The sequence below is a fragment of the Palaemon carinicauda genome, chromosome 8, assembly GCF_036898095.1.
Source record: "Palaemon carinicauda isolate YSFRI2023 chromosome 8, ASM3689809v2, whole genome shotgun sequence".
Classification (NCBI taxonomy): domain Eukaryota; kingdom Metazoa; phylum Arthropoda; class Malacostraca; order Decapoda; family Palaemonidae; genus Palaemon; species Palaemon carinicauda.
The window spans coordinates 41,622,673-41,647,411 of NC_090732.1; the positions used below are offsets into that span (position 1 = coordinate 41,622,673).

Consider the following 24,739-nt stretch of genomic DNA (forward strand, 5'->3'; position numbering starts at 1 on the left):
TTATTCATGCAATATGATGCAATGTTGCGCAATACCTGCAACACTTGAAACAATATAGTACATTATTACAATAATACATAACATCAGTCTCTTGCCATAATTCCAAAGGATATAGCTTGACAACAGGTCTCATTACTTGACCTTGTGGGGTTTTTAAAGTAACCACGCGCAAGACATCATCCGGTCCCACGTGTAATTTGACAATTTGACCGAGCTTCCAACGACTTCTCGGTCCTTCATCGTGTATCAACACAACATCTCCAATTTTGGGCCAAGATTCGTGTGATTCCCACCCGATGAGTTTCTCGGAGAGAAGTTAAATATTTTCTCTCCCACCTTTTCCACAGGTCATCACATTTTTTTGTGATGTACAAAAATCGCTTTCCAACATCCTTATTTTCGCCATACAGAGGGTCCTTAGTTTCATCTTTCCAATCTATGACTTCCCTAGGGAAAGATCTCAATCTACGTCCTAAAATCAAATGATTGGGCGTCAGAATATCCAACTGGTCAAGATCTCCCGACGTATAACTTAAGGGTCTGTCATTAATAATTGCTTCAAGTTCAGTCACAACACAGGAAAGTTCACTAAAGCTGAGAAAGGCCTGACCTATTACATTCTTTAGACATGTTTTCAGAAGACCAATCAGTCTTTCCCATATAGCTCCAAACCAAGGTGCTCTGGCTGGTATGAACTTCCATTTACATTCGATAGCATTCAGGTGTTCTTGTACTGAGGAACTTTCTGCCATGTTTGTCAAATAAACTGAAGTCGCTACAAAGGTAGTAGCATTGTCACTTAGCATTAAAGAAGGAAATCCCCGATGGCCACAAAACTTTCGGGACACCATAAGAAACGAATCGCAAGACAGATCTTTTACTAATTCGATATTGATTCCTCTAGTAACTGGACAAGTAAATAACACAATATAGGCCTTTTCAGGATTTTGCTGTTTCTCCTTGGTTAACAAAGCTCCTGTATAATCTACCCCCGTAACGCTAAAGGGTTGTTTTCTCTGCACCCAAAAATTCTGGCAATGGTGGAGCAATATTTACACGGTAGGGTCTCCCTTGTGTTTTCTTACAGATTATACGATGATGAATTACACTTTTGGATAATTGGCGAAGCTGTGGGACCCAATATTCCTGTCTCACACTTGCCATGGTTGCATTTACTCCCATGTGAGCTTGTAAACAGTGATGCTCCCTTACTATCAATTTCATGAGAAAACAACTTTTCGGCAGTAAGATTGGGAATTTTAATTCCGCCGCCTGTGCGACATGTTCCAATCTTCCTCTGCATCTTATAATTCCTTCTTCCAAGAAGAGATTCAATTGTGCTAATAAGGTCAATTTCTCCAAAGCTTTATATTCCTTCGGAAAGTATTCCATTTGTAAGAGGATAATCATTTCATTTTTAGCTTGTTGAAGTTCTTCCAGCGTTAAACTTCCAATTTTTCTACAGCCAGTTGATTTGCAATTGTAAATAAATCGCCTAATCCAAGCTATAGTTTTACAAAAATTTATCCATTCTACTAAATCTTTCCCAATTCAGCAGATGGGTTTTTTCACTGTTCCCTACAAGATGGACTTGAATAACTTCATACTGTGCTTGTGCTTCTTTCACCCATGTCCTGTCAATAGGATATGTGGGGTTTTCTGATTTTAACCAGGGAGGTACCTCCCACCAAAAGGAGTTATTTCTTACTTCTTCTGTCCCCTTTCCTCTAGTACTCCAGTCACTAGGGTTTTCTGAAGATGGGACGTAAGAAAAGACGATCCCCGTAATTATAGAGTTAATTTCCAATACTCTATTTTTCACAAATACTGGCAAATTATTCTTTGTCACTAACCATCCCAGGGCAACTTTTCTATCAGACCAAATTATTATTTTCTCAAATTTATTTCCTTCAAAAGTTTCAACTATAAATTCACACAATCTTGCACCTAACAACAAGGACCATTAATTATAATTTAGGTACAGTCAACTCTTTAATGGGTGCTACTCTACCCTTTGCCATAATCAGAGACGAAGTTTTACCACTTGCTCGATAGGCCACACAACCATAAGCTGTTATGCTAGCATCACAGAAAATGTGGAGATAATCCGTTTTCTCCAGATTAGTGCCTCTGGAGAAGGAAATACTGAGACTTATCTCTAAGTCTTTGGACAACTCATTCTACTGTTCTAATAAAGGAACTGAAAGTAGATCATCCCATTTCAACTGCTGTTTCCACAAACCCTGTAAGAATATTCTAGCTCGTATCGTAATAGGGATAAGCATTCCTAAAGGATCATAAATTTGGGCAATTGCACTTAGAATTTCACGTTTTGTTTGACCGGTCTTAAGATGATTAGGTGTTATTGTTAGTTCATCAATAGAGATGTTCCAATTTAGGCCTAAGACTTTATAGGTTTGTTTCTCTTCTGATTTCATGCGATAAGCATCCGGAACAGTATTCAAAAGATCACTATTACTAGACCATTCCTTTAAATACAAGTGCGCCTGTGCAAATATTTTGTTTGCGCCAAAAAATAAATTTATCAATTCATCTTCACTGTTGGAAGTAAATTGAAGGTTGTCCACGTATAATCCCCTTCTCATCATATCCACCATTTCACTGCAACTCGTATCTTTTCTTACAGCTGCCAGATGTGATTTAATAGTGGCATTCAACAGCAACGGAGAACACGTAGCCCCAAACAATACCACCCTAAACCTATATATGATTAATTAGCTATTTGGATCTGTTGGGTCTTGCAACCATAAAAACCGTGTGTAATTGCGGTCTTCTTCTCTCAATTGCACCATAAGAAACGCTTTTTCTATATCACTAATACAGGCGTAGTTGTTAATTCTGAACTGCAATAAGACCTTGAGCAAATCTGTCGTAATATGTGGTCCAGTCCACAGACAGTCGTTAAGGCTCAATCCATTTTTACCTTGTCTCCAGGAACAGTCAAAAACTATTCTGATTGGAGTGGTGGCACTATCTTTCTGTACACTATGATGTGCTAGATAATGACAATTTTCAACCAAGTTGTTTTTATCTACCCTTTCAATGAACCCCCTATCCTCCTGATCCTTCGGGATTTTTTTATAGAGGTTCAGGTAGGTTTCATCTTTCTGAAATTTTGCACACTGTTGCTTTACCCGGCCCAACGCCATGCCAAAATTGGATGGAAGCCTCGACTTATTAGACTTCCATGGTAAGTTCACAACATATTGCTTCTCCATTTCAGAATATACAATGGTACTTTCAAAGTCTTCAAGAACCTTTCGATCATGTTCTTTCAATTCATTGCAGTCAATACCCACTTTATCTAAATTCCACAAAATATCCAAATCATACTTTATATCACTATCAAATTTATGAGTAGCTTCAATTACTTCCTCGTTAGTTGCTAGCTTTAACATAGTTACCTGGGTTTCCTGCACTGGAGGGGCATTACAGGACCCTGTCACAGCATATCCAAATATGATAGGTAACAATATCAATTTTCCCGTCTTCCTGAATACGGGGTGTAATATGTTATAGACATTATCAACGCCTACCAACATATCAATGGGTGCTTGCTTGTCCACAGGCAGATCGAAATCCTTGTCCGCTAGACAAATTTTGGTTTTACACAACGTTTTCAAATTTCGTATAACGTGAATTTCTTAGTATACTCTGGTAACTCATCTACCACAATACAATCCATAATAATCAATCTACCCTTATAAGGTATGGAAACACTAACCGTCTCATACTCGTTCACAGGTTTGCTTGTCAAATAACACCTCAAGGCAATTTTTTCCGTGCCTTTAGATCTATACTGTACGTCCTTAAGTGCTGACCTTCTGATAAAGGTTCGTTCTGCACATGTGTCCAATAATCCACGAAGGCGTACCAAATGTCTTCCTTTACCTTTTAACACAATTGTGGCCGTTGGTAAAATTGACCTCTGCTTGGATTTCTGACCCTGATCACTTACGGAAAGTGTTCCAACTTGCACACCATTATTATTAGGTTTATTTGCTGATTTAATTTTTGATTTACTTGGTTCGCTGGTTTGTTGTTTGTCACATAATACACGATGATGTTTTAATCTGCATCCGTTTCCACAAATTTGCTTTTCACAATCTGCACTAAAGTGTTTATTTGATGCACACACAAAACACAATCGTAAAAGCCCAAGACGACTCGGTTTCTTATCCCTACTGGCATAAGTTTTACACTGTGTCCACCAGTGTTCGCCTTCACACAATACACATTTTCTTGTTTGTTGAGAACTAAATTTATTCACATTTCCTTTACTCATAGGTCTAACAGATTGTGATTGATTCATTGTGAACGTAAATATTGTTGATAAAGTTCCAGGTTTACTTACATCCGTTGAGACGAAAGATCTTAGATTGTGAATTTCTTCTTCCAGATATTTCTTAAATGTATCAAATACAAGCCTATCATCTCTACATCTACGTTTTACAGTTTCACTAACACTCTTAGGCAACTTACCAAGAAGCAAAATAGTGTAGAGTTCATTCAACTCCAGGTTTTCTCTCTCTAATGATCTGATCGAACATTCAAAATTTGCTCTGAATGATTGCAATGCTTCTGAATCAGGAGATGGAGACTCCATTTCTAGTAATCTTACTAAAACTCATTTGATCTCATCCTATTTCCCATATGTGGTTCGGAGAAGAGATATAGCTTGTGAATAATTTGCAGCTTCCAACTTAAATCCTGAAATCAGTTTTAGAGCATCTCCTGCGAGCAAACTTTGTAGATATGAGAATTTCTGAATTAATTCTAAATCCCCTCGCTGGTGTACCGACACATTGTATAATTCCCAAAAGGAATTCCACTCCAACATATTTCCAGTGAAATGTGGGAGATCCAATTTCGGCAATCTAACATTAGTTTTCTGTGTGGTCGGAGGATTTCCAGAGGAACCGCTTCCTGATATCGCTGTGATGGCATTGATCAACTTATACCAATGTTCCCCAATTACTACTTCATAGTCTGCTTGCTCTTCCATTCGCTCTTCTTCAGTGGTTAAGGCTAATATTTTTTCATTCAGGTCATGCACAGTCTTCATTTGTTTCATAATTAGATCCTTAATGGAAGACAATATATTGGCATTACCTGCAGCAATAGCAGAGTCTATCTTATTTACCCATTTGGTGATTACACCCTTGTAACCACCTTGTGACCTCACCAAAGTTTCTTTATCAGACATTTTTCCAAAGACAATTATCAAACCAGCTAAAACCAATAAATTTTCAGCGATTTCAACAAAACTGTTTATATAGAATATACAATTTCAACAATTTTTTTCATATATAACCACGCCATTAAATACAATTAATTAACACACTTCAAGAGAAATTCAATTAAAAAATTGTCATCACAATTAGATACAACTTATAACAAATGCAATGTAAGATGCGTAGTTCACCATCCCCACCCCACTTGGTCCACTTGTGCAATTACCATTCTCCTGAATCACCATCACTGCTGATTCTATCATATATTCTTCTCGCTAGTGTTTCAGAGGCTTCTTGAGTTAAATGAACTCCATCATGACCTACTATGAGATTCAGGGCCTCTGTAACACGGTTTTTTGGACTTTGCTCCTTATCAAGGCATCGGATGTAGCTGAAAGTTGACATATGTTTATTTTACCACACACAAATTTTGTCAGCATTTTCAATAACCTAAACCCGATAGTTTTAATTTTTATAGAGTAAAAATTATCTAGCCAACGCCATGGCCAGTGATAACGAGCCAAGAGTCGAAAACATTCATTACGTAAGCAATGTAAACACCTTTTGACAAAATTTTGCCCCGCCCATCCACCGGACACCCATTCACCTTCTTCCATCGGCTCTGGAACCCATAACAGTCAAGAATGGCTAGCAGGATTTGGAATTGCCCGTGGTTGCAAAACTGCATTTATCTTACGACTTGCAACTTTATACAGTCAAGAGAAATCCCATGGCCATATTTACTATAGCCTGAATAGGTAATTATTCAGTTTCTAGTTTAAATCCAATGTTTATGGTCTGATTTGTATTTAGCGTAATATGATTATAATACTTGTAATGTCACTCAGGCTTTTGAACATTTCCATTAACTATTCACTATGCCACCAAGAGAGAGAGAGAGAGAGAGAGAGAGAGAGAGAGAGAGAGAGAGAGAGAGAGAGAGAGAGAGAGATTGTATGTAAACAGTCTTGATATAACTATTTTTGTTAAAATGAGAATTTTGTGCTAAACTCTCCATCAGACCAACGGATCATCCGATATAATTTTTTTTTTTCTTCTTCTTAGGCCGTACGACCGTGTTGGCTATGTTTTGGGCATGACTGCATTTTGTAAATAAATCATGAATAGTTTTAGGAGTTTTATTTGTACATCTTATGGGAATTTATAGGAGTAAAGTGAACATAATTCATTTATCCTTTAAAATAATTACTACATGTAGCAAAACAAATAGTAGTAAAGATGATAATGCAATGAAGGAATGATACCAAACTTTATCTTTAGCTTCAACAACGGCAATAACATACCCAGTTGCCATAAATTTGTCAGCTTAATGAAATAGCCTATCATCTAATATAAAACTTAAATTCTGAGGAGGCCATGGCTTATTGCACAGTGAAAAAAAATGACAACAGACTTTATGAATGGCGGAACGATACATAAATGTGGGTGGGGTATCTGTGCTAGCGTAGTAATACTACTGTAGCAGCAGTGCCGCAACAGTAGTATACATGAATTAAACGTTTAGGCCAACTGCTGGGATCCTTGAGGATCATTTAGCACTTCTTACAACTACTCGAGAAATAAGTTTTTATAGCCATAATTTTAATTTTCTGATCCAACAATGCCCATGATAGCCTTCAGTGTTATCCAGAATTATAACGAGGCTAAAGTGGGTGGAGCCTCATGAAGTTATCATTCTGACGATAATTATTGGTGAAAGTTTAAAGCAAAATACAGTACCGGCTATTTTTTTTTATTTTATTTTTTTTTACAGTAAATAGATTGGTAGATAGACAAATAAAAATTGCTTGACATTGGATATAGCAGTTATCAAATCAAGCTTGTCTACTACGTTTTTGAAAATTACCAACTATTCCCTACACCTTGTCAGTCTGATTGTGAGCTATAAGTAGACTGTAATTTCTTAGGAAACTTATTTTGGGAGTTAGACAAATAATCGAAGTGTTTTTGTATTTATTAACATATTTTGTTCGTTTGTTCATTATGACAATTCTCAGTGGAGAGGTTTCAGAGTTCATAAAGGTGTACTGCTTTGCTTTAATTTACACTTCTGTGTTATTGTTGGCAGAGGTATAGCCTTCGTTACGTATTGATCGAGAAAGAGAGAAGAAATGCCGTCATAAGTTACGTAACAAGTGCGTTCGAAACCTTTTCTCTGAGTAAGTTGGCCGTCTTCAAAAATCGTCACTTTTACTTAATAAAGTACCAAATTTATTCAACCTACGTAACGCAGAATATAGTCAAAATTTATGTGTAGATATAATGTGCATTCTGAATAAGCGTTATATTTATGAAATTCATAGAAAAAAAATTATTGCGAAAAAACCGTGTTACAGAGGCCCTGAATCTCATAGTAGATCCTTTTCAGTAAGACCATTATTAATGCTATAATAACTGGTCGACTTACGTAACCTTTGGTTCAACCTATTTCGATTTCTTCGATATTCGTCATAGGTTACATAACTCAGGCTTGTACGGGGTTCTACAGTAACGATATCATTTGCCAGATCTATGGATATTATTTCTAATATCACTTGTTGATTCAACACCTTCACTATCTATATCATTACTTCCTACAAAAAGCACAACTACCTCTGCTTCACACCCCTTTACTTCTTCAGATGTGATATTATTACACGTAGCATCACCTATTGAACGTGTTACAAAACAAAGGGTTCCCTCTTCATTTATTTCATCAAAGGTACTTTCCATTTTCTTTACCTGGGAATGTCCTAGGATCAGCACTATGCGTTTTTCTGGTTTTTCATTTTCATTATCTGACATTTCTACGTCTGATATTTCTATGTCTGACATTGTTAATAATTCACTAAAATGTTCACCACAGGAGAAAAAATAGACCAAGTAAGGGTGTATGAAGGAACTACCTAATAATTACTTAGTACACATGTAAATTATTTTCAATAGCACAACTATATTAAATTCTTTCCCATAGAGTTTTCGTTTTCAACAACTTCAACTTAACTGCTCGGTCATTACCAAGATGGCCACCTGTGCGACGTTATTCCTAATTAATGCTGAGACTAGTTTAACCCATCAATGGATTCCCGATCATTGACAAAATGGACGCCTTGTGCGACAACGATATTATCGATGTCGGCGCAAACTCACACAACTCGAAAATTTCATCATAGGAAAGAATTAATTTATTAACTTCACTTTCAACTATTAACGAATTGCCAAAACTCAACTACTTAACAATTATTTCTACTTTAAATTATTTTTCAATAAAAATCACTAGTGAAAAATAATTTTCATACTTAAATGTTTTTAATTAGTGGCAACGATTAACACTGATCAATTCAAAATGTATAACGCATATAAAATTTTCAATCTCCTCATATGATTCACAAAAAAAGTACGGCGTCAACAGTTTTCTAAATTGCCAATAATAACCTAGCCATAACCCGACGCAACGAACATTTTCTCACGACACGTAATGTTGGTAAAAACATCTATCAAACATATTCACGTATTAACACCAATATCAATGTTAAATATATACGTTATCAATCAGTATCAATTATCACCCGCAATAATCCTGGTCACGGCACCATTATATATTTACTCAAAAGAATCCAAAATAGTGAACATATAGAATCTTCAATAAATATGGAAACCTAAACTTACCCAATTTGGTTTACATATTACCAGGTTCTTTAACAGATTTTCAAGGATTCTTTTCTGTTCCTATCATTCAATAAATCGAGAAATTGCGTTGAGTTTAAATCATTATTTGACCAGGAATAAAAATTTTCATCTTTATTACTAACCTTAACTATTCATTGTAAAATTTCCTATCCGGCAACCCGAAGTATAGTCTTATTTTACAAATGTTCGTCATTAACGATATCTAACGTGCATGCATGCCCTTCAATATCACTAACATAACAAAACACTTATAAAACCTTGACTTAGCTTTAATCCATGATGGCTAGAACTCTCTTGGTGGTGTGTTAATTTTCCCCCTCCCTTTGAGATACCGCAGGGTAACGAAGACCCAATTCGTAACACTGGTAAGTCGGTACTAACTAGTTCTGCGCTACATTACTTAAAGACGACTGAGGATCTACGCAGGCGCGACCCGCATTCGTCAAAACAAACTTTAGCAACTCGTTAACGATTGCTTAGAGTAAAAAAACTTCGACAAAAAGAAATACTATATTATTAAAAATAATTCAATACAACAATTATAATTTTCTACACATCTCACATTGCAGAATGTTCATAATATTTCCCTTACAAAATAAAAGATAAATGACTGTTTACTGGTCTTTATAAATACACTATCGTGATTTCATCGTAAGTCACGATAATAGAATGTAAACAGCTATCGACATACGAAAATATTAAATTACACTTTATAAAATCTGAAAAAAGATTGAAAAAATAAATGCATATCTCTCGAAGAAAGCATTAATGTTATGATAGTTTATCTCCACGCTACATGGCTTCCCACAATCTTCTCCAGTCATTTACGAATGACCAAAGCACAAGCTAAGTATATTACGGACATTATGAACGTCTTAGGCTCTCCTTCATAAAGAAAAAAAACTAAATTGACATGTATTTGTTAAAAAAGGGGAAAGCTCCTTATTAAACATTTTAGTTTACTCTGGAAACCTTTATATCAGTTTTACAATTTTCTACTGATTACAAAAATTAATTTGTTATTCAAACACTCAGGATCACCTGAAGATCCACCACCCCAAACTGTCTCACCTACAGATTTACAATCCCAGCCTCAAATTTCTACAGAAATGTCGTGATAACTAAAGAAATGAATGTAAGAAATAGAGAAAGCTGGTTTTTTATACACAGTGAAATTGTACCCTGACGATTCCCTTATAATTAATATGTCTAAAAGAGGTAATTTTCTATCTTTTTCTCATTCAGTTTTAAATTTTATGCTAAGGACTATGGAATTTAGATTATTGAAAAATATATTAAAATCTCCCCAGCTATCATCCCAGTATGTGACAATGTCCTCAACATAGGGTTGCCCAACCATGTTCGTAGTGTTGATTGTTGAATGTTTCCGTTTCGAAGTACTCCGTGTATAGATTGGCTAAAAGTGGGGATAACGGGCTGCCCATTCTACAACCAAATTTCTGTTTGTAAAAATTACCAAAGAAAGAAAATACGTTGTTTGTCACACAGTTAATTAACTTAATTGTTTTTTTCAGTACCAAGGGGTTAGTGATCTTCGTAGGGGATTAATTTTTCCCTCAAGAAACCTAGTACATCATCGATCGTAAATAGTGATTCTACATTGTTTACAAGGATATTCAATCTGTTGAATTTCTGGGTAAAGTCTTCTGCATGTTTGATATATTATATATAAATAACCCTTTGCATGAGACAATTGGGCGCAAGGGAATACCGTCCTTGTGAGTTTTTGAGAGCCAGTAGAAATATGGCAATGAAGGCTTCATAACTTTGAACTTTTCCCTTGATGTCTTTTCTATTGTTTCCGGGTTTTCGTTAGTTTCTCACATGAAGCGTCATCGTCTAAGAGCTGTTGAACTTTGACATACGCCTCTTGATCGAGGATAACTATTTTGCCGTCTTTATCCGATTTGGTGATAATGATATCAGTTTTGCGGAATGAAAAATAAAATTGCTTTATGAAACCTTCTGGGAAGCCGATTTTTAATGTTTCGTTCTAATGCATTTAATAAGATTCCTGTTAGACACATTCCTTCCTTTTCAAGACTATTATTAGAGAAAATATAAGTGATTTGGGGGTCCCCCTTCGTTTGCTGTGCCAAGATGATTGAATGTACATTGATCTTTCTTCATATGTACTGACTGGTGCTATCAATAGTAATGTGACTCTCAGAGAAATTACATAAATTAGAGAGAGAGAGAGAGAGAGAGAGAGAGAGAGAGAGAGAGAGAGAGAGAGAGAGAGAGAGAGACGGGAGTTGCATTGTGGTATATCCAAGTAGAATAACCCTATTGAATTTTACAAAAAAATTCATCTCAAATTCCCTTGATCTTCATTGTGCAGAAGCTAAAATTTCTTCTGATTTCTTGATTAAGATCTAACAACACAGAGAGAGAGAGAGAGAGAGAGAGAGAGAGAGAGAGAGAGAGAGAGAGAGAGAGAGAGAGAGAGAGAGAGAAATAAATAATAAAAATAATAACCCTTAATTCCAATTGTACATTGGGTATTCTCCATAAGTAGCCATTAACTCTTGAATTAACTCTTACATAAAACTTGGTATAGGTTAGAATATCAAAATCAGTAAAAATAGCAACAAGATAAATACCATAGGAAACTATTTGAAACTATGTATAAAAGTAGACAGTCATAGGTAAAATGATCTTCAAATAGAAATCTAATAGTCATAAATTATCAATAAATAAGTATATAAAAATATGTACAGACAATAAAAAAAAACGAAGACAGTTCTAAAAAGATAAAATATGTAGTAAAAATCAGATAGTCATAAAATTTTCAAAACTACAATGTAGTATCAGTTAGTAAAAGATATAAAAATAAGCCAGATTAAAATCTAAAAACAAAGTACTAATAATTAAAAGAACAATTAAGACACTGTTAAAAGTAAACTCCTTAGTTTTGACTTGAAAATAGACGCAGAGCCAGCTTCTTTTATTTCATGTGGCTGTTCATTATACAACACTGGACCTCGGACTCTGATTTGCCGTGAGCCAATACTAGTTTTAGGTCTTGCAACATAACAAATCACCCCTCTGGCGTGTAGTGACATTACTGAATAAAGATACTGGCGGGAAACTGTATAACCAATTTAGAATTTTATTATTTAAAGCTTTATATACCATAGTGCACATGTCAAGAGTATACTGGTCTCTTATTTTCAACCATTCCAATTCCTTTAAATGTGGAGTTACATGATCAAACTTTCTAATGTTGCCAACAGCCACTCTTGCTGCAAAGTTCTGCAGCTTTTGTACTCTTTGTAGCTGTGATTTGTTAGTACATCCCCAAACTTTTAAGCAATATTTTATAAAACTTAAAGCTAGTGACGAACAGGTGCATTGCGCTACATATAAATGCAACCAGACCCCAGCTAGGATTTTGTAACGTACGTATACTCGTGTCTGCTTTCATTAACTGTCCTAATTTTGGGCATAAAACTAAATGTTCAGTAGTATCTTCTTCATCTTTGCAAAGGTCACACAAATTATCTTCACATTTCCCCATGAAATTTGCTTTTAAATTGATCTTGTCTTCATTACAAGGGATGCCTTATCCAGATCCATTTCTCTGATATAAGGCTGTGGGCCATTTCATTCTTTAGATCTTATTTTTTTTTTCATCACTTTCTTTTTTTCTCTCCAGACGTTTCTTCTACTTTTTCCATAATTCTTTTCTTGATTTCTTTTTTCAGGGTCCTTTTCCCCCAACTTCTCATTTCTTCAACTTTCATCTCATATTTACTTCAGATTTCTTCTATACTCTTACTCCAGCACTTTCCATAAGGGTTCCTCAACTGATCCTCTATTAAATTTTATCTGAGTTTATGAGGTTATGGAAGAGCATTAATTTCTTATATTCTATTCGGCATGACACTGACCATATTCCTGTATCTGCAAGGATGCCCCAATATGGAGTACTTGCAGGTTGTTCATACATATTTCTTATTATCCTATACTGAAGGATATCCAGATCTTTCATATCTTTATCTCTTATTTCACTCCAGGTTTCCACATTAGCAAATATTGTCGGTACTACTACTGTTTCATGTATCTACTTTCTTACTTCAAATGCCATTTTTCCTACTTTTCTTATATCTCCATATTTTTGTATTTCTTGGGTTATATATGACACTGGCTTTTTTTTTTTATCAATATTCAATTCTTTGTTTCCTTTCTCGATGTACCATTTACCTAGACACTTATATTCTTTAACTAAACTTACTGGTACATTCTTCACTTTTTTTAATCCCCTCTTCTTTTTTATTCTTTCTTTTGTTAATTATCAATACTCCCGATTTTTGGGATTGGTGTTGATTGTGAACTTCTTTAAGATCTCCAAGCTATGACAGTTACTTATGGGGTATTCTATTCCTTCTTTCCCTCCAGTAAGAAACATATCATCATCTACAAATACCGGTGATTCAATTTCAATTTTCCTTATCAATGTGATATTTTTTTCTACTAATGCTATTCATTTTGTCAGCCACGATATTGCATAGCTTGGGTCCATATATAGTTCCTTGTCTCACTTTTCCTTCAATCTTTATATCTCCTGTTGTACCTGCTGGACAATTGATGACTGATCTACATTTCTCATTCATTTTATAAACTATCAATGCTTCCTTCCATCCTATCATTTTTCCCATTTATTTCATACAATCCTTCAGGTCTAGCTTATCGAAGCATTTATATGCATCACAAAACCATACATACGTCGATCCTCCCAAATAGGCATTATAGTCGATTCCTGCATTCAGTGTTAACCAATGATCGGCCGTAGACCTTCCTTCAATGCCCTCACACTAGAATCTACTCATCTCTTCCTTGAATGCCTTATATTTCCATCCTTATTTTCTCATATATTTGCTAATTACGCTTGTGATAAATATGCCTCCTATTTTCTAATTGCATTTCATTTCCCTCTGTGGTTTTCATTTTAATCACAAAATTGTTAAATAGTTGCCTGTCTATTGTATACTTGTCTTCCAGGCTTTTTACGATGGCTTCTACTTCTTGATAAGATATTTTTTCTTTGCTGGATTTCACTCAGTCACTTTCTGACAGATATTCATCAAACAAGTTGCTGATTTCTTCTGACAAGACAAACTGGATCACAAATCTGGAAAGAGTCGAGAGGTTATTTCAACAGATTTTTTGCTTTTGCCTATTGTAAATAACTCATTTTTCTCATTATTATTTTGCCAAGAAGGTAAACTTAAGTTTTGTTCTCCCTAAAAGTAGGTAACAATTATTTAATGTCTAAATGGAGGCCTGGGATTAAACTGTACTTACTAAACTGTACTTACTAAATTTTTCCTTTTTTACCAAAAAAAAAAAAGGCATTAGTTTAATAAAAGCTAGCCAACTGCCAGGAATTAGTATGAAAAAAAAGAGCAACGAATCAAAAATTTATGATAGTGTGATCAAACACAGCTTAAGTGAATCCTATGAGGCCTATCACTCAGTTTCAAATTAAGGAAAAAAATCTGAGTGTAAAACCAACTTCTAGAAACAAATTACATTTGCTATTTACTCTGCATGATTTATTGTTGTTCTCTACGTGATTGAGGAACTTCATACCAGCACTAAATGCCACAAATCTTACCAGTCTCCTAAAAAGCGCATTACATTAAAACGAAGATTTCACCATTCAAGCAAAGTTTAACTTGGCTCATACAAATGACATAGGATTCAAGCTCTTTATGCAATTACTCAACTTATTGCATAACAGCCTGCGTGTCCTCTTTCAGTCGTCAATGTTATATGAATATTGAACGAAGCAAACTGTAGCACAAATCAGGAAAGAATTAAAAAGGACATTTTAGCAACATTTTCACTTTTGGCTACTGTCCTTGAACTAAATTTTCCCCAAAATAAGACTCCTTCCAAGCTTAAGACACTTATTACTAGTTGACTCTTTAATGTCAACAGCTGAGTTTACTGCCAGGCATGAAAAACTATTTAGTTACAAGATATCCATAATAGCCCGAACAAATAAACAAGTCAAAATTCATAGGGTGCATTAATCCAATAAAGATTCACAGGGTGCATTGATCCAGTCAAGATTCACAGGGTGCATTGATCCAGTCAAGATTCACAGGGTGCATTGATCCAGTCAAGATTCACAGGGTGCATTGATCCAGTCAAGATTCACAGGGTGCATTGATCCAGTCAAGATTCACAGGGTGCATTAATCCAGTCAAGATTCACAGGGTGCATTAATCCAGTCAAAGATTCACAGGGTGCATTGATCCAGTCAAAATTCACAGGGTGCATTGATCCAGTCAAAATTCACAGGGTGTATTGATCCAGTCAAGATTCACAGGGTGCATTGATCCAGTCAAGATTCACAGGGTGCATTGATCCAGTCAAGATTCACAGAGTGCATTGATCCAGTAGAGATTCACAGGGTGCATTAATCCAGTAGAGATTCACAGGGTGCATTAATCCAGTCAAAGATTCACAGGGTGCATTATTCCAGTTAAATATTCACAGGGTGCATTGATCCAGTCAAAATTCACAGGGTGCATTGATCCAGTCAAAATTCACAGGGTGCATTGATCAAGTCAAGATTCACAGGGTGCATCGATCCAGTCAAAATTCACAGGGTGCATCGATCAAGTCAAGATTCACAGGGTGCATTGATCCAGTCAAGATTCACAGGGTGCATTAATCCAGTCAAGATTCACAGGGTGCATTAATCCAGTCAAGATTCACAGGGTGCATTGATCCAGTCAAGATTCACAGGGTGCATTGATCCAGTCAAAATTCACAGGGTGCATTGATCCAGTCAAGAATCACAGGGTGCATTGGTCCAGTCAAAATTCACAGGGTGCATTGATCCAGTCAAGATTCACAGGGTGCATTAATCCAGTCAAGATTCACAGGGTGCATTGATCCAGTCAAGATTCACAGGGTGCATTGATCCAGTCAGGATTCACAGGGTGCATTGATCCAGTCAAGATTCACAGGGTGCATTGATCCAGTCAAGATTCACAGGGTGCATTGATCCAGTCAAGATTCACAGGGTGCATTGATCCAGTCAAGCTTCGCAGGGTGCATTGATCCAGTCAAGATTCACAGGGTGCATTGATCCAGTCAAGATTCACAGGGTGCATTGATCCAGTCAAGCTTCGCAGGGTGCATTGATCCAGTCAAGATTCACAGGGTGCATTGATCCAGTCAAGATTCACAGGGTGCATTGATCCAGTCAAGATTCACAGGGTGCATTGATCCAGTCAAGATTCACAGGGTGCATTGATCCAGTCAAGATTCACAGGGTGCATTGATCCAGTCAAGATTCACAGGGTGCATTGATCCAGTCAAGATTCACAGGGTGCACTGATCCAGTCAGATCCAGTCAAAATTCACAGGGTGCATTGATCCAGTCAAGATTCAAAGGGTGCATTGATCCACTCAAGATTCACAGGGTGCATTGATACAGTCAAGATTCACTGGGTGCATTGATCCAGTCAAGATTCACAGGGTGCATTGATCCAGTCAGATCCAGTCAAAATTCACAGGGTGCATTGATCCAGTCAAGATTCACAGGGTGCATTGATCCAGTCAAGATTCACAGGGTGCATTGATCCAGTCAAAATTCACAGGGTGAAAGACAAGATTCACAAGGTGCATTGATCCAGTCAAGATTCACAGGGTGCATTGATCCAGTCAAGATTCACAGGGTGCATTGATCCAGTCAAGATTCACAGGGTGCATCGATCCAGTCAAGATTCACAAGGTGCATTGATCCAGTCAAGATTCAATGATCCAGTCAAGATTCAAAGGGTGCAAGTCAAGATCCACAGGGTGCATCGATCCAGTCAAGATTCACAGGGTGCATCGATCCAGTCAAGATTCACAAGGTGCATTGATCCAGTCAAAATTCAAAGGGTGCAAGTCAAGATCCACAGGGTGCATTGATCCAGTCAAGATTCACAGGGTGCATTGATCCAGTCAAGATTCACAGGGTGCATTGATCCAGTCAAGATGCAAAGGGTGCATTGATCCAGTCAAGATTCAAAGGGTGCAAGTCAAGATTCACAGGGTGCATCGATCCAGTCAAGATTCACAGGGTGCATTGATCCAGTCAAGATTCACAGGGTGCATCGATCCAGTCAAGATTAACAGGGTGCATCGATCCAGTCAAGATTCACAGGGTGCATCGATGCAGTCAAGATTCACAGGGTGCATCGATCCAGTCAAGATTCAAAGGGTGCATCGATCAAGTCAAGATTCAAAGGGTGCATCGATCAAGTCAAGATTCACAGGGTGCAATTCAAGATTCACAGGGTGCATTGATCCAGTCAAGTCAAGATTCACAAGGTGCATTGATCCAGTCAAGTCAAGATTCACAGGGTGCATTGATCCAGTCAAGATTCACAGGGTGCATTGATCCAGTCAAAATTCACAGGGTGCATTGATCCAGTCAAAATTCACAAGGTGCATCTATCCAGTCAAGATTCACAGGGTGTATCGATCCAGTCAAGATTCACAGGGTGCATTGATCAAGTCAAGATTCACAGGGTGCATTGATCCAGTCAAGATTCACAGGGTGCATTGGTCCAGTCAAGATTCACAGGGTGCATTGGTCCAGTCAAAATTCACAGGGTGCATTGATCCAGTCAAGATTCACAGGGTGCATTGATCAAGTCAAGATTCACAGGGTGCATCGATCCAGTCAGGATTCACAGGGTGCATCGATCCAGTCTAAGATTCACAGGGTGCATCGATGCAGTCAAGATTCACAGGGTGCATCGATGCAGTCAAGATTCACAGGGTGCATCGATGCAGTCAAAATTCACAGGGTGCATTGATCCAGTCAAAATTCACAGGGTGCATTGATCCAGTTAAGTCAAGATTCACAGGGTGCATTGATCCAGTCAAGATTCACAGGGTGCATTGATCCAGTCAAAATTCACAGGGTGCATTGATCCAGTCAAAATTCACAGGGTGCATTGATCCAGTCAAAATTCACAGGGTGCATCTATCCAGTCAAGATTCACAGGGTGCATCGATCCAGTCAAGATTCACAGGGTGCATTGATCAAGTCAAGATTCACAGGGTGCATTGATCCAGTCAAGATTCACAGGGTGCATTGATCCAGTCAAGATTCACAGGGTGCATTGGTCCAGTCAAGATTCACAGGGTGCATTGGTCCAGTCAAAATTCACAGGGTGCATTCGTCCAGTCAAGATTCACAGGGTGCATTGATCAAGTCAAGATTCACAGTTTGCATTGATCCAGTCAGGATTCACAGGGTGCATTGATCAAGTCAAGATTCACAGGGTGCATTGATCCAGTCAAGATTCACAGGGTGCATCGATCCAGTCAAGATTCACAGGGTGCATCGATCCAGTCAAGATTCACAGGGTGCATCGATCCAGTCAAGATTCACAGGGTGCATTGATCCAGTCAAGATTCACAGGGTGCATTGATCCAGTCAAGATTCACAGGGTGCATTGATCCAGTCAAGATTCACAGGGTGCATCGATGCAGTCAAGATTCACAGGGTGCATTGATCCAGTCAAAATTCACAGGGTGCATTGATCCAGTCAAGATTCACAGGGTGCATTGATCCAGTCATGCTTTGCAGGGTGCATTGATCCAGTCAAGATTCACAAAGTGCATTGATCCAGTCAAGATTCACAGGGTGCATTGATCCAGTCAAGATTCACAGGGTGCATTGATACAGTCAAGATTCACAGGGTGCATTGATCCAGTCAAGATTCACAGGGTGCATTGATCCAGTCAGATCCAGTCAAAATTCACAGGGTGCATTGATCCAGTCAAGATTCACAGGGTGCATTGATCCAGTCAAGATTCAGAGGGTGCATTGATCGAGTCAAAATTCACAGGGTGAAAGTCAAGATTCACAAGGTGCATTGATCCAGTCAAGATTCACAGGGTGCATTGATCCAGTCAAGATTCAAAGGGTGCATTGATCCAGTCAAGATACACAGGGTGCATCGATCCAGTCAAGATTCACAGGGTGCATCGATCCAGTCAAGATTCACAGGGTGCATCGATCCAGTCAAGATTCACAGGGTGCATCGATCCAGTCAAGATTCACAAGGTGCATTGATTCAGTCAAGATTCAAAGGGTGCAAGTCAAGATTCACAGGGTGCATTGATCCAGTCAAGATTCACAGGGTGCATCGATCCAGTCAAGATTCACAGGGTGCATCGATCCAGTCAAGATTCACAGGGTGCATCGATCCAGTCAAGATTCACAAGGTGCATTGATCCAGTCAAGATTCAAAGGGTGCAAGTCAAGATCCACAGGGTGCATTGATCCAGTCAAGATTCACAGGGTGCATCGATCCAGTCAAGATTCACAGGGTGCATTGATCCAGTCAAGATTCAAAGGGTGCAAGTCAAGATCCACAGGGTGCATTGATCCAGTCAAGATTCACAGGGTGCATCGATCCAGTCAAGATTCACAAGGTGCATTGATCCAGTCAAGATTCAAAGGGTGCAAGTCAAGATTCAAAGGGTGCAAGTCAAGATTCAAAGGGTGCAAGTCAAGATTCACAGGGTGCATTGATCCAGTCAAGATTCACAGGGTGCATCGATCCAGTCAAGATTCACAGGGTGCATCGATCCAGTCAAGATTCACAGGGTGCATCGATCCAGTCAGGATTCACAGGGTGCATCGATCCAGTCAAGATTCACAGGGTGCATCGATCAAGTCAAGATTCACAGGGTGCATCGATCCAGTCAAGATTCACAGGGTGCATCGATCCAGTCAAGATTCACAGGGTGCATCGATCCAGTCAAGATTCACAGGGTGCATCGATCCAGTCAAGATTCACAGGGTGCATCGATCCAGTCAAGATTCACAGGGTGCATCGATCCAGTCAAGATTCACAGGGTGCATCGATGCAGTCAAGATTCACAGGGTGCATTGATCCAGTCAAGATTCACAGGGTGCATTGATCCAGTCAAAATTCACAGGGTGCATTGATCCAGTCAAAATTCACAGGGTGCATTGATCCAGTCAAGATTCACAGGGTGCATTGATCCAGTCAAGCTTCGCAGGGTGCATTGATCCAGTCAAGATTCACAGGGTGCATTGATCCAGTCAAGATTCACAGGGTGCATTGATCCAGTCAAGATTCACAGGGTGCATTGATCCAGTCAAGATTCACAGGGTGCATTGATCCAGTCAGATCCAGTCAAAATTCACAGGGTGCATTGATCCAGTCAAGATTCACAGGGTGCATTGATCCAGTCAAGATTCACAGGGTGCATTGATCCAGTCAAAATTCACAGGGTGAAAGTCAAGATTCACAAGGTGCATTGATCCAGTCAAGATTCACAGGGTGCATTGATCCAGTCAAGATTCAAAGGGTGCATTGATCCAGTCAAGATTCACAAGGTGCATTGATCCAGTCAAGATTCACAGGGTGCATCGATCCAGTCAAGATTCACAGGGTGCATCGATCCAGTCAAGATTCACAAGGTGCATTGATTCAGTCAAGATTCAAAGGGTGCAAGTCAAGATTCACAGGGTGCATTGATCCAGTCAAGATTCACAGGGTGCATTGATCCAGTCAAGATTCACAGGGTGCATCGATCCAGTCAAGATTCACAGGGTGCATCGATCCAGTCAAGATTCACAAGGTGCATTGATCCAGTCAAGATTCAAAGGGTGCAAGTCAAGATTCACAGGGTGCATCGATCCAGTCAAGATTCACAGGGTGCATTGATCCAGTCAAGATTCAAAGGGTGCAAGTCAAGATCCACAGGGTGCATTGATCCAGTCAAGATTCACAGGGTGCATCAATCCAGTCAAGATTCACAAGGTGCATTGATCCAGTCAAGATTCAAAGGGTGCAAGTCAAGATTCACAGGGTGCATCGATCCAGTCAAGATTCACAGGGTGCATCGATCCAGTCAAGATTCACAGGGTGCATCGATCCAGTCAAGATTCACAGGGTGCATCGATCCAGTCAAGATTCACAGGGTGCATCGATCCAGTCAGGATTCACAGGGTGCATCGATCCAGTCAAGATTCACAGGGTGCATCGATCCAGTCAGGATTCACAGGGTGCATCGATCCAGTCAGGATTCACAGGGTGCATCGATCCAGTCAAGATTCACAGGGTGCATCGATCCAGTCAAGATTCACAGGGTGCATCGATCCAGTCAGGATTCACAGGGTGCATCGATCCAGTCAAGATTCACAGGGTGCATCGATCCAGTCAAGATTCACAGGGTGCATCGATGCAGTCAAGATTCACAGGGTGCATCGATGCAGTCAAGATTCACAGGGTGCATCGATGCAGTCAAGATTCACAGGGTGCATCGATGCAGTCAAGATTCACAGGGTGCATCGATGCAGTCAAGATTCACAGGGTGCATCGATGCAGTCAAGATTCACAGGGTGCATCGATGCAGTCAAGATTCACAGGGTGCAATTCAAGATTCACAGGGTGCATTGATCCAGTCAAGTCAAGATTCACAGGGTGCATTGATCCAGTCAAGTCAAGATTCACAGGGTGCATTGATCCAGTCAAGATTCACAGGGTGCATTGATCCAGTCAAAGATTCACAGGGTGCATTGATCCAGTCAAAGATTCACAGGGTACATTGATCCAGTCAAGATTCACAGGGTGCAATTCAAGATTCACAGGGTGCATTGATCCAGTCAAGTCAAGATTCACAGGGTGCATTGATCCAGTCAAGTCAAGATTCACAGGGTGCATTGATCCAGTCAAGATTCACAGGGTGCATTGATCAAGTCAAAGATTCACAGGGTGCATTGATCCAGTCAAAATACACAGGGTGCAAGTCAAGATTCACAGGGTGCATTGATCCAGTCAAAATTCACAGGGTGCATTGATCCAGTCAAGATTCACAGGGTGCATTGATCCAGTCAAAGATTCACAGGGTGCATTGATCCAGTCAAGATTCACAAGGTGCATTGATCCAGTCAAGATTCAAAGGGTGCAAGTCAAGATCCACAGGGTGCATTGATCCAGTCAAGATTCACAGGGTGCATCAATCCAGTCAAGATTCACAGGGTGCATCGATCCAGTCAAGATTCACAAGGTGCATTAATCCAGTCAAGATTCAAAGGGTGCAAGTCAAGATCCACAGGGTGCATTGATCCAGTCAAGATTCACAGGGTGCATCGATCCAGTCAAGATTCACAAGGTGCATTGATCCAGTCAAGATTCAAAGGGTGCAAGTCAAGATTCACAGGGTGCATCGATCCAGTCAAGATTCACAGGGTGCATCGATCCAGTCAAGATTCACAGGGTGCATCGATCCAGTCAAGATTCACAGGGTGCATTGATCCAGTCAGGATTCACAGGGTGCATCGATCCAGTCAGGATTCACAGGGTGCATCGATCCAGTCAAGATTCACAGGGTGCATCGATCCAGTCAGGATTCACAGGGTGCATCGATCCAGTCAGGATTCACAGGGTGCATCGATCCAGTCAAGATTCACAGGGTGCATCGATCCAGTCAGGATTCACAGGGTGCATCGATCCAGTCAAAATTCACAGGGTGCATCGATCCAGTCAAGATTCACAGGGTGCATTGATCCAGTCAATATTCACAGAGTGCATTGATCCAGTCAAGATTCACAGGGTGCATTGATCAAGTCAAGATTCACAGGGTGCAATTCAAGATTCACAGGGTGCATTGATCCAGTCAAGATTCACAGGGTGCAAGTCAAGATTCACAGGGTGCATTGATCCAGTCAAGATTCACAGAGTGCATCGATCCAGTCAAGATTCACAGGGTGCATCGATCCAGTCAAGATTCACAAGGTGCATTGATCCAGTCAAGATTCAAAGGGTGCAAGTCAAGATCCACAGGGTGCATTGATCCAGTCAAGATTCACAAGGTGCATTGATCCAGTCAAGATTCAAAGGGTGCAAGTCAAGATCCACAGGGTGCATTGATCCAGTCAAGATTCACAGGGTGCATCGATCCAGTCAAGATTCACAAGGTGCATTGATCCAGTCAAGATTCACAAGGTGCATCGATCCAGTCAAGATTCACAAGGTCCATTGATCCAGTCAAGATTCAAAGGGTGCAAGTCAAGATCCACAGGGTGCATTGATCCAGTCAAGATTCACAGGGTGCATCGATCCAGTCAAGATTCACAAGGTCCATTGATCCAGTCAAGATTCAAAGGGTGCAAGTCAAGATTCACAGGGTGCATCGATCCAGTCAAGATTCACAGGGTGCATCGATCCAGTCAAGATTCACAGGGTGCATCGATCCAGTCAAGATTCACAGGGTGCATCGATCCAGTCAAGATTCACAGGGTGCATCGATCCAGTCAAGATTCACAGGGTGCATCGATCCAGTCAAGATTCACAGGGTGCATCGATCCAGTCAAGATTCACAGGGTGCATCGATCCAGTCAAGATTCACAGGGTGCATCGATCCAGTCAAGATTCACAGGGTGCATCGATCCAGTCAAGATTCACAGGGTGCATCGATCCAGTCAGGATTCAAAGGGTGCATCGATCCAGTCAGGATTCAAAGGGTGCATCGATCCAGTCAGGATTCACAGGGTGCATCGATCCAGTCAGGATTCACAGGGTGCATCGATCCAGTCAAGATTCACAGGGTGCATCGATCCAGTCAAGATTCACAGGGTGCATCGATCCAGTCAAGATTCACAGGGTGCAATTCAAGATTCACAGGGTGCATTGATCCAGTCAAGTCAAGATTCACAGGGTGCATTGATCCAGTCAAGATTCACAGGGTGCATTGATCCAGTCAAGATTCACAGGGTGCATTGATCCAGTCAAAGATTCACAGGGTACATTGATCCAGTCAGGATTCACAGGGTGCAATTCAAGATTCACAGGGTGCATTGATCCAGTCAAGATTCACAGGGTGCATTGATCCAGTCAAGATTCACAGGGTGCATTGATCCAGTCAAAGATTCACAGGGTGCATTGATCCAGTCAAAATACACAGGGTGCAAGTCAAGATTCACAGGGTGCATTGATCCAGTCAAAATTCACAGGGTGCATTGATCCAGTCAAGATTCACAGGGTGCATTGATCCAGTCAAAGATTCACAGGGTGCATTGATCCAGTCAAGATTCACAAGGTGCATTGATCCAGTCAAGATTCACAGGGTGCATTGATCCAGTCAAGCTTCACAGGGTGCATTGATCCAGTCACGATTCACAGGGTGCATTGATCCAGTCAAAGATTCACAGGGTGCATTGATCCAGTCAAAGATTCACAGGGTGCATTGATCCAGTCAAAGATTCACAGGGTGCATTGATCCAGTCAAGATTCACAGGGTGCATTGATCAAGTCAAGATTCACAGGGTGCAATTCAAGATTCACAGGGTGCATTGATCCAGTCAAGATTCACTGGGTGCAAGTCAAGATTCACAGGGTGCATCGATCCAGTCAAGATTCACAGGGTGCATCGATCCAGTCAAGATTCACAGGGTGCATCGATCCAGTCAAGATTCACAAGGTGCATTGATCCAGTCAAGATTCAAAGGGTGCAAGTCAAGATCCACAGGGTGCATTGATCCAGTCAAGATTCACAAGGTGCATTGATCCAGTCAAGATTCAAAGGGTGCAAGTCAAGATCCACAGGGTGCATTGATCCAGTCAAGATTCACAGGGTGCATCGATCCAGTCAAGATTCACAAGGTGCATTGATCCAGTCAAGATTCAAAGGGTGCAAGTCAAGATCCACAGGGTGCATTGATCCAGTCAAGATTCACAGGGTGCATCGATCCAGTCAAGATTCACAAGGTG

At 39.6% G+C, this 24,739-nt stretch overlaps 3 protein-coding genes and 1 long non-coding RNA gene across 4 annotated transcripts in view; all 4 read right to left on the minus strand.

Annotated features, from left to right (window-relative positions):
* Positions 1 to 236: 236 nt before the first annotated feature.
* On the minus strand, positions 237 to 752 carry LOC137645195 (uncharacterized). Its single transcript, XM_068378017.1, has one exon. The coding sequence runs from the start codon at positions 750 to 752 to the stop codon at positions 237 to 239; it is 516 nt and encodes a 171-aa protein (XP_068234118.1).
* A 1,983-nt stretch (positions 753 to 2,735) lies between these two features.
* Positions 2,736 to 3,170, minus strand: LOC137645196 (uncharacterized). Its single transcript, XM_068378018.1, has one exon. It carries the CDS (start codon positions 3,168 to 3,170, stop codon positions 2,736 to 2,738), a length of 435 nt encoding a protein of 144 aa, XP_068234119.1.
* A 470-nt stretch (positions 3,171 to 3,640) lies between these two features.
* Positions 3,641 to 4,627, minus strand: LOC137645197 (uncharacterized). The gene has a single exon (XM_068378019.1). The coding sequence runs from the start codon at positions 4,625 to 4,627 to the stop codon at positions 3,641 to 3,643; it is 987 nt and encodes a 328-aa protein (XP_068234120.1).
* Positions 4,628 to 13,152: 8,525 nt separating this feature from the next.
* The window catches only part of LOC137644865 (uncharacterized), a 45,758-nt gene continuing 34,171 nt past the window's right edge, over positions 13,153 to 24,739 (minus strand). The window contains exon 3 of the long non-coding RNA XR_011045214.1: positions 13,153 to 14,100. This is a non-coding gene — a long non-coding RNA (uncharacterized lncRNA). The remainder of the gene's footprint in view (positions 14,101 to 24,739) is intronic.